Raw genomic sequence first — 12,038 nt, 5'->3', positions numbered from 1 at the left:
ACCATGCACTCAACAACCATGCACTCACAACCATGCACTCACAACCATGCACTCAACAACCATGCACTCACAACCAACCATGCACTCACAACCATGCACTCACAACCATGCACTCAACAACAACCATGCACTCACAACCATGCACTCACAACCATGCACTCACAACCATGCACTCACAACCATGCACTCACAACCATGCACTCACAACCATGCACTCACAACCATGCACTCACAACCATGCACTCACAACCATGCACTCACAACCATGCACTCACAACCATGCACTCACAACCATGCACCTCACAACCATGCACTCACAACCATGCACTCACAACCATGCACTCACAACCATGCACGCACAACCATGCACTCAACAACCATGCACTCACAACCATGCACTCACAACCATGCACTCACAACCATGCACGCACAACCATGCACTCACAACCATGCACTCACAAACCATGCACTCACAAGTCACAACCATGCACTCACAACCATGCACTCACAAGTCACAACCATGCACTCACAACCATGCACTCAACAACCATGCACTCACAACCATGCACTCACAACCATGCACGCACAACCATGCACGCACAACCATGCACGCACAACCATGCACTCACAACCATGCACTCACAAGTCACAACCATGCACGCACAACCATGCACTCACAACCATGCACTCACAACCATGCACGCACAACCATGCACTCACAACCATGCACTCACAAGTCACAACCATGCACTCACAACCATGCACTCACAACCATGCACTCAACAACCATGCACTCACAACCATGCACTCAACAACCATGCACTCACAACCAACCATGCACTCACAACCATGCACTCACAACCATGCACTCAACAACCAACCATGCACTCACAACCATGCACTCACAACCATGCACTCACAACCATGCACTCACAACCATGCACTCACAACCAACCATGCACTCACAACCATGCACTCACAACCATGCACTCACAACCATGCACTCACAACCAACCATGCACTCACAACCATGCACTCACAACCATGCACTCACAACCATGCACTCACAACCATGAACTCACAACCCTGCACTCACAACCATGCACTCACAACCATGAACTCACAACCAACCATGCACTCACAACCATGCACTCACAACCATGAACTCACAACCATGCACTCAACAACCATGCACTCACAACCAACCATGCACTCACAACCAACCATGCACTCACAACCATGCACTCACAACCATGCACTCACAACCAACCATGCACTCACAACCAACCATGCACTCACAACCAACCATGCACTCAACAACCATGCACTCACAACCATGCACTCACAACCATGCACTCACAACCATGCACTCACAACCAACCATGCACTCACAACCATGCACTCACAACCAACCATGCACTCACAACCATGCACTCACAACCATGCACCCACAACCATGCACTCACAACCATGCACTCACAACCAACCATGCACTCACAACCATGCACTCACAACCATGCACTCAACAACCATGCACTCACAACCATGAACTCACAACCATGCACTCAACAACCATGCACTCACAACCAACCATGCACTCACAACCAACCATGCACTCACAACCATGCACTCACAACCATGCACTCACAACCAACCATGCACTCACAACCAACCATGCACTCACAACCAACCATGCACTCAACAACCATGCACTCACAACCATGCACTCACAACCATGCACTCACAACCATCCATGCACTCACAACCATGCACTCACAACCAACCATGCACTCACAACCATGCACTCACAACCATGCACCCACAACCATGCACTCACAACCATGCACTCACAACCAACCATGCACTCACAACCAACCATGCACTCACAACCATGCACTCACAACCAACCATGCACTCACAACCAACCATGCACTCACAACCAACCATGCACTCACAACCATGCACTCAACAACCATGCACTCACAACCATGCACTCACAACCATGCACTCACAACCAACCATGCACTCACAACCAACCATGCACTCACAACCATGCACTCACAACCAACCATGCACTCACAACCAACCATGCACTCACAACCATGCACTCACAACCAACCATGCACTCACAACCAACCATGCACTCACAACCATGCACTCACAACCAACCATGCACTCACAACCATGCACTCACAACCAACCATGCACTCACAACCATGCACTCACAACCAACCATGCACTCACAACCATGCACTCACAACCAACCATGCACTCACAACCATGCACTCACAACCAACCATGCACTCACAACCATGCACTCACAACCAACCATGCACTCACAACCATGCACTCACAACCAACCATGCACTCACAACCATGCACTCACAACCAACCATGCACTCACAACCATGCACTCACAACCAACCATGCACTCACAACCATGCACTCACAAACAACCATGCACTCACAACCATGCACTCACAACCAACCATGCACTCACAACCATGCACTCACAACCAACCATGCACTCACAACCATGCACTCACAACCAACCATGCACTCACAACCATGCACTCACAACCAACCATGCACTCACAACCATGCACTCACAACCAACCATGCACTCACAACCATGCACTCACAACCAACCATGCACTCACAACCATGCACTCACAACCATGCACTCACAACCAACCATGCACTCACAACCAACCATGCACTCACAACCATGCACTCACAACCAACCATGCACTCACAACCATGCACTCACAACCAACCATGCACTCACAACCATGCACTCACAACCAACCATGCACTCACAACCATGCACTCACAACCAACCATGCACTCACAACCAACCATGCACTCACAAACAAGAGTTTCCTTTCGACTAAAAACGCTACTCGGATATTTGTCCCGTCCCTCCTGTGTGCCAGCAGCACCGACATCCTCTGTCTGGTGGAGCAACGAGTCGGCGGCCAATTACTATATAATTGTTGGAGGTCCTTGACATGAAAAAGGTTGAGCACCATAGCGGGGCAGATACAATGCTAACCCTAAGGAGTACGTGTGCCAATGTTGGTGCTTGTATCCGCAAGTGAACGATTATTTCAGTTATCTGCCCCACTACCACTGACATTGTTTTTTTTTCAGAAAACTGACCGATTTAGAAGCCTTTTTTTTAATAGGCCCAGGTCTAAATGGGTTAAACTTTGCTGCCAAAAATGGACACTGACGCAGAGCGGGGATTAGGGTTTATACCTAAAATAGCCGATCTACAAGTTCACACGCTCGTCTGGTCTTATTTTAGTTTTGAGACGCGTAGCGTATAAGCCGTAAAGTCCTAAAGGAAACATGTCCCTCCACAATGCATCCTCCACCGTGACCTTTGGACTAGATAGCATTTTGTGGATACATACTCAATGGTACCATTGAGAATTTACATTACTCTCTCTCTCTCTCTCTCTCTCACCACTGACTCACCATTTCCCTCATCTCTCATTTCTTTATTCCTCTTCGTTTTTTTCTCTTCTCTCTCTCTCTCTTTTCCTTTCCTCTGCCTCTCTCTCTCTCTTTCCAACACTCATTCCCTCTCTCTCTCTCTCCCTCTCTCTCTCTCTCTCTCTCTCTCTCTCTCCCCCTCTCTCTCTCTTTCCCACACTCATTCCTTATTTCTCTCTCTCTCTCTCTCTCGCTCTCAATTCAATTAAATTCAAAAGTGCTTTATCGGCATGAGGAAACATACGTTTGCATCGCAGATGTGGAACAATACAATCAAAACAGCATACAATAGAATGTGTAAACAGCTGTGTTACATTGCAGCTGGGAAAAAAATCTATCTCACAAAATCACAAGTACATTTCTCTCTCTCTCTCTCTGATCATTGATCACCGGTTTTGTCTCTTCAACGAGAGAATAAAATAGGGTAGTAACGTCCCAATGTCTGTATGAGTGTAAAGGTGGTTGCACACTGGGCGCGTTCTTTTTTTTTTTTTCAATGTATTTTTATTGAGGCTCTGAGATTTCACAACTGTTCAATCACAATTCAATGTATATAGAACCACACATTTTTCTTTTTTCAACATAGCATAGGAAAACAATTACATTACAATGCACAGACAAAAAACAAACAAACACAAAAAAAATGACAAAACGAGTACACCACAGTCTTGCCATGATTACATTACAGGTCACCAGAGTCTTTGTTATTCACTACCGTTCAATAAGGTACATTGAAGCACAGTCTAGAAGGGTCCACTTTATCTAAGACTGGTTCCCATACCTTTGTGAACCCTTCTATGTTATCACGGAGGAGATAAGTCAGTTTCTCCAGAGGAACCACAGTTATTACCTCCTTGTACTGGGCGCGTTTTTGTCGGAAAACCGATGGAGAAACTCCGCTAAAAATCCGAAAAACGCACTCTGTGTGCAGGGACCTTATACGGAGTGTTCCTAAAGGTCTCTCTCTCTCTCTCTCTCTCTCTCTCTCTCTCTCTCCAGGTGACGTGCGCCTCAGCGCCGATGACTTCACGCGGGCTCAGAAGTACTGCAAGTACGCCGGCAGCGCTCTGCAGTACGAGGACGTCACCACGGCGGTCCAGAACCTCCAGAAGGCCCTGAGACTGCTCACCACCGGGAAGGAATGAAAGAATGGATGAACATCGCCCTACGAACCTACCAGAAAGCCCTCCTCAGACTGCTCCCCACCACCGGGAAGCAATGAAAGAATGGATGAACATCGCCCTACGAACCTACCAGAAAGCCCTCCTCAGACTGCTCCCCACCACCGGGAAGCAATGAAAGAATGGATGAACATCGCCCTACGAACCTACCACAAAGCCCTCCTCAGACTGCTCCCCACCACCGGGAAGCAATGAAAGAATGGATGAACATCACCCTACGAACCTACCAGAAAGCCCTCCTCAGACTGCTCACCACCACGAAGGAATGAAAGAATGGATGAACATCGCCCTACAAACCTACCACAAAGCCCTCCCCAGACTGCTCACCACTGCGAAGGAATGAAAGAATGGATGAACATCACCCTACGAACCTACCAGAAAGCCCTCCTCAGACTGCTCCCCACCACCGGGAAGCAATGAAAGAATGGATAAACATCGCCCTACGAACCTACCAGAAAGCCCTCCTCAGACTGCTCCCCACCACCGGGAAGCAATGAAAGAATGGATGAACATCGCCCTACGAACCTACCAGAAAGCCCTCCTCAGACTGCTCCCCACCACCGGGAAGCAATGAAAGAATGGATGAACATCGCCCTACGAACCTACCAGAAAGCCCTCCTCAGACTGCTCCCCACCACCGGGAAGCAATGAAAGAATGGATGAACATCGCCCTACGAACCTACCAGAAAGCCCTCCTCAGACTGCTCCCCACCACCGGGAAGCAATGAAAGAATGGATGAACATCGCCCTACGAACCTACCAGAAAGCCCTCCTCAGACTGCTCCCCACCACCGGGAAGCAATGAAAGAATGGATGAACATCACCCTACGAACCTACCAGAAAGCCCTCCCCAGACTGCTCACCACCGGGAAGCAATGAAAGAATGGATGAACATCACCCTACAAACCTACCAGAAAGCCCTCCTCAGACTGCTCCCCACCGGGAAGGAATGAAAGAATGGATGAACATCACCCTACGAACCTACCAGAAAGCCCTCCCCAGACTGCTCACCACCGGGAAGCAATGAAAGAATGGATGAACATCGCCCTACGAACCTACCACAAAGCCCTCCTCAGACTGCTCACCACTGGGAAGCAATGAAAGAATGGATGAACATCGCCCTACGAACCTACCAGAAAGCCCTCCTCAGACTGCTCACCACTGGGAAGCAATGAAAGAATGGATGAACATCGCCCTACGAACCTACCAGAAAGCCCTCCTCAGACTGCTCACCACTGGGAAGCAATGAAAGAATGGATGAACATCGCCCTACGAACCTACCAGAAAGCCCTCCTCAGACTGCTCACCACTGGGAAGGAATGAAAGAATGAAAGAACATCACCCTACGAACCTACCAGAAAGCCCTCCTCAGACTGCTCCCCACCGGTAAAGAATGAATGGATGAAACATCACCTATGGAACTCCCAGAAAAAAGGTCTCAAACTGCTCACCACCACCGAAGGAAGGAATGAAAGAATGTCACCCTACAACAGTGAATTCCCAAACACATTTCATGTGTCAAGGACGCCCCCAAATTGATACTCATTATTAGCCCCGCGGACTCCCTTTTGAAAATATGCGCCGGATTTGTATGTCTCTAACAGTGATTCTCAACCCGTTTAACCCATTTTGACTTGAGATCAGATTCTAAAAATAGCAGACCTACAAGCTCGTAGCGCGCCACTCGGTGGCGCGCTACGAACTTGTAGATCTGCTATTTTTCAATAGCTAAAGTATAACATAATGCTTAGTTAAAACACCAAAAGGGGTTCCCGTCCAGAATGGGTTAATTTCAAGGACCCCCATGTTTGACATACATTAGTCCTACACAGACCCCCCCGTTTAATGGCATTTCTATCTCTGGGACCCCCAATTTATTTAGTTAAATCACTGTTAATTAAACTCTTAGAGTGTTCAAATGGAACCACACGGACCCGTCAATTTGGTTCCAAACTACCATCTCTAGCTGGGGAGCCCCTGGAACTCCCTCAAGGACCCCTGGGGGTCCTCAAGACCCCACTTTGGGAACCACTGCCCTACGAACCTCCAGAAATGAAGCCCTCAGACTGCTCACCACTGGGACGCAATGAACTTTAACCCCTTTTTGGGCGGGAACCCCTTTTGGTGTTAGCATTATGCCATGCTTTAGCTATTGAAAAATAGCAGATCTACAAGCTCATAGCACGCCACCGAGTGGCGCGCTACGAGCTTGTAGGTCTGCTATTTTTGAAAAATCGTGAAAATATTTATTTCAGAAAAACTGGAGGATTTAGAAGATTTTTTTTTAAATTTCGAGGTTAGGCCTAAATGGGTTAATGAACCCTACGGCACTGGGTCCCAAAACACTGGGATACATTTCTTATGGGTCCCTTAAAGGGGCATTCCACTCATTTTCAACATTTTACTATGTCATTAATATACCTTACAGCAGTTGAAACAGAGAATGGGGGGACCCCCATTCTCTGTTTCCTAGAACTAGAGGTCTGAAAAAAATCATTAACATGGTGAAACACATCTTGATGATGTCATCAAGATGTGTTTCACCATGTTAATGATTTTTTTCATAATTACAGTTCTAGGAAATACAAAATGGGGGGACTTTATTATGTCCACACAACAGCTCTAAGGTATATTAATGACATAGTAAAATGTTGAAAATGAGTGGTTTTCCCCTTTAAGTCTTTTTGTTTCCAACATTTAGTTTTTTTTTTTTAATTATTATTACCGTTTCAAAACACTTTGAACAAATCAAATCAAATCAAAAAATAACATTCCCAAATCAGCAAAAAAATGGCATGAATTATTGAAAACTAAATTCAGCGATTTCATGAAGAAATCAATGAAAAATCTAAGACATTCCATAAATTAGAAAACAAATGTTAGTGAAAATATAGCCGATCTACAAGCTCACAGCGTGGCGTGAAGCGGAGCCCAAAGAGAGACCCTACTTTGGGCTATATAACTCTCCAAAATGGGCGTCACATCCCCCCTACTACTCCTCCCCTACCCCTCCTCCTCCCCCCCCTCTCCCTCTCCCCCTGTTTCTCTCCTCATATCTGTCCCTGATCAGCACCGACAAGGAAGTGGCACGACCAGGAAGTCGTGTGCACACAATCACTGCACATTCACAAGCCACACACACACCAGTCGTGTGTGTGCGTGTGTGTGCGTGTGTGTGTGTGAGTGCCACTGCATGCATATGAGCGTGTGTGTGTGTGCGGCGCACGTGCACACACACACACACACACACATCTTTTCAGCTTACGTATATTATGCCGGCAGACCATGCAGCAGATACACACTGCCGAGCAGCCCTGTGTACGCACGTGCACGCACACGCACGCGCGCATACTCAGGCTTGCGCTCGTGTGCGTGTGTGTGTGTGACAGTGAGTGACGACAGACATTGCGGAGGCCACGATTGAAATCATTTGGACAGTTTTTTTTTTTTTTACAACAATGGCAGCCTGTGTGTGCAGAGCGCTCTGTGACGTGCTCAAGTGACTGACTGACTGCATAAGTGATGCTACTGATTCATTGGGCTGACAAGATGGCACCGACTCTGAAGCTCTTAAACGTGAGTGGCTGGCTGGCTAAATGCGTGGCTTTTTTCTTTAACGCATTTTGGGCGGGAACCCTCTTTTGGTGTTAGCATTATGTTATGCTTTAGCTATTGAAAAATAGCAGATCTACAAGCTCGTAGCGCGCCACCGAGTGGCGCGCTATGAGCTTGTAGATCTGCTATTTTTGAAAAATCGAAGAACGACTGACATAGAAACATAGCTTTTTTCAGAAAACTGTCACGATGTAGAAGACATTTTTTTTAGAATCTGATCTCAGGTCAAAATGGGTTAAGCCCCCATTGGTACGTCGCGTGTTGAACATACTGTATAAGCAGATCAATAAGCTTTATAGATCGGCTGTTTTTCAACACGTATACACCCATCGTACGACGGTGAGCAGTCGAGACGGATAACAGTCGAAAGGTGGTTGCACGCTGGACGCGTTTTTCGGAAAAAACGGCGGGGAAAAAACGCAGCTAAAACTCTGAAAAACGTGTCCAGTGGCGTGCAACCAACCTTAAGTCCATAATTTATTCTGACCCCATCCCCGAAATGGCCTATAGCTGCCCTGACCCCCTGTCAGGACAGGGGGTCAGGGCCCTGTCCCGACCCCTTATCCATAATTGATCCATTATGTATAATTAGTGTGGACATTATTCGTCTCAACTGCTCTGAAACCCCGGCATCCGTACGTACTGTGCTCGAAATCAGCCCCGACCGAATATAATCATATAATATATATAATCAGCCCCGACCTTTAGCTATCCTTTTTCACTAAATAGCAGATCTACAAGCTCGTAGCGCGCCACCGAGTGGCGCGCTACGAGCTTGTAGGTCTGCTATTTTTTGAAAAATCGAAGAACGACTGACATAGAAACATAGCTTTTTCAGAAAACTGTCACGATGTAGAAGACATTTTTCATAACGTTGTTGCCTCGCGCTGTGAGCTTGTCGACCGGCTACTCTCTGCGGTATACGTCCCCAGAATGAAGAAAACTATAAAATACACTAGAAAAATATAAAATATACTTGCCTCCGGTCACCCATAATGGGGTTTTTAACCCATTTTTGACCTGAGGTCAGATTCTAAAAAATGTCTTCTACATCCTGACAGTTTTCGGAAAAAGCTACGTTTCTATGTCAGTCGTTCTTCGGTTTTTCAAAGATAGCAGACCTACAAGCTCGTAAGCGCGCCACTCGGTGGCGCGCTATGAGCTTGTAGATCTGCTGTTTTTCAATAGCTATAGCGTAACATAATGCTAACACCAAAAGGGGTTTTGCTTGCTTGACTGCTTAATTGACCCTTTTCAGTCAATAGCTGAACAAAGCTGCTGCTGACCATCGGAAGCTTATAGCATTCCTATCTGTTCTGGTCATATCACAGTCCAGTAGGTCTTTGAGGGGGTTCCAGGTGGTCCCCCATGCAGCTAAACGATGGAGAGTCAGGAACCAAATGGACCCTTATTAGATCTTAACCCATTTAGGCCTGACGTCGAAATTTAAAAAAAAATGTTCGCTCTGAAAGTGTGCCGCATTTTTAAGATTTTTCAAAAATTAGCAGACCTACAAGCTCGTAGCGCTTAAACCAAATGGCCCGCCCCATACGCTCTGCTGCAGCTCTGATGGCGGCCAAGTGTTTGAGAACGACTGACATAAGAAACACAGGGGTTTTTGGAGAAAACTGTCAGGATCTAGAAGATATATTTGTAGAAGTGGTGCATTCAATCATTCTGTAACTCAAGAGTTCAACGAACCGAGCATTTGACTGTGGGGTGCATTTGACTGTGGGGTGCATTTGACTGTGGGGTGCATTTGACTGTGGGGTGCATGCGCGGGGCCCGACGCTGTATCGCCTACGTATCGCCTACGTATCGCCTACGTAACGCCATATTGACTTTTGAAATTATGCCTTCTATACTCCAGAGTATAATATATAGTCGACGTCTTTTTTGTTTTTTCATAATAAACGTATAACCAGACACGTCGTCGGGTGGTGGGTTGGTTGCCGGAGGGGGGGAGGGGGGGGGGCGGAGTTTGTATAGTTCCAAGATTTAAAGCTTTTTTTTTTTTTTTTTGTCAGCTGCCTCATTACCCACATGGCAGTGAAATGATTTTTTTTTTGTCTTTGTTTTTTTGTTTTTTTTGCCAACGTTGTTGTTGGTATAGTTCTGTAGTTTGCTACAACGCTAGTCTCTTTGGATTCTCATAGTCTGAAAGTCTTTGATTTAAGTGGTGTGTGTGTGTGTGTCTCGTCCACTGGTTCTCAATGCACGGTCCAAATTAGGACCCCTTAGTTAGCGGGGTCTGTAACGAACGAAATGGAACCAAATGGACCCGTTTTAACCCATTTTCGGCGGGAACCCCTTTTGGTGTTAGCATTATGTTATGCTTTAGCTATTGAAAAATAGCAGATCTACAAGCTGTCAGGATGTAGAAGACATTTTTAGAATCTGATCTCGGGTCAAAATGGGTTAATAATACGGGTCCATTTGGTTCCATTGTGTACGCTCTCAGAGCTACACTAACCCAGATCAACCCCCCCCCCCCCCCCCCCCCCCCACACACACACACACACACGCACCTGCAGTGTGTGTATAGCAGACACATTATCTATCTATCTATCGTTCTGTACAGAATTGAGGTGAATGAATGCAAGTTGAATAAATAATCGGAAATGGTTAGATTTGTGTCTGCATGTGATTCATTTGATTGACCCGAAATTCCCGAATGACAACCTCCGTGTCATGCTCCTAAGGTAGGTATATACCCTCACACAAAAAAACATGCAGTAACCCTGGCCTCTATACTGCCTCCCCCTGGCCATGCCGGGGCGCCTGATGGAGGGGAAAGGAACTGGTCTCTATACTGCCTCCCCCTGGCCATGCCGGGGCGCCAGAAAAAAAATCGTGGGATAAAAATGATAAAAGATAAAGAACCTCGTTGCTCCTGTTGAAACCTGCGCGTGTGTGCACATGCCCCGGGGGCGCACTCCACGCACGTGCGCGCGCCCGGTTGGTGGTCCGCGTCACGTGCGTGCGCCTGGCGTGCTCCTCATTCGCACTAGGCGACTGTTGTTTACACCAGAAATGTTTGAAACAGTGTGACGTTTGATTGCTAAAAATGTGGTGTTTTGGTTTGGGAAGTGCATAGTGCAATGCAACCGGTTACCTCTGTTACATAGTTTTGCTGTAGTTAATCATGGACAAGCTATTACGTTCAATTAATCAAATAGTTAATAATAATAATACGTTTGATTTATAATGCACTTTACCTTTAAACAAATCCCAAACGGCTAAATATTTGTGTTGGTGCTTGGATTCTTCGCCATGAAGGCATGTAGACTGATCAACTGTGGTCTGACGTAATGTCTGACGTAATGAAATCACACCCGGGTGAACTGAGTGACCATAGCAACCATGCTCATTTTTTGGTACGAACAGACACGTAAACTAACAAAGCCAGTTGTAGGAGTGGTTTACACCACTCAAAAAAACGAGCATGGTTGCTATGGTTAGCAACCAAAAAAACGAGCATGGTTGCTATGGTTAGTATGTGACGTCACTGACATCACAGATATCATGTCAGAGTGAATCAATCTCTATATAATCAATCTTTATAGTTATTCCTCAACAGATGTTAGTCATAGTGGCAAAAGATCAGATTGGAGATATTTCACTTTAGAAGACGATATGGAAAAATCAAAAGAGCCTGAATTACATAGAAATACCTTAGGGACATGTAGAGGAATAGATACAAATACCTTATATCATTTGGTTCTAATATACAGTAACTAT

General features: G+C 46.4%; 1 protein-coding gene across 2 annotated transcripts in view; it reads left to right on the top strand.

The window, feature by feature from the left end:
* Window positions 1–5,414, top strand: part of vta1 (vesicle (multivesicular body) trafficking 1) — a 161,332-nt gene extending 155,918 nt beyond the window's left edge. For both annotated transcript variants that reach the window (XM_079526012.1, XM_079526011.1), the window contains one exon: window positions 4,501–5,414. In XM_079526012.1, the coding sequence (XP_079382138.1) occupies window positions 4,501–4,646 (146 nt within the window). In that variant the 3' untranslated portion in view covers window positions 4,647–5,414. The remainder of the gene's footprint in view (window positions 1–4,500) is intronic.
* The last annotated feature ends 6,624 nt before the right edge of the window (window positions 5,415–12,038 follow it).

Source organism: Electrona antarctica, assembly GCF_951216825.1.
Source record: "Electrona antarctica genome assembly, chromosome: 17".
In the NCBI taxonomy this organism is placed as follows: Eukaryota; Metazoa; Chordata; class Actinopteri; order Myctophiformes; family Myctophidae; genus Electrona; species Electrona antarctica.
The sequence above is the reverse complement of the archived record's forward strand: the minus strand, read 5'-3'. Positions and strand labels throughout refer to the sequence as shown.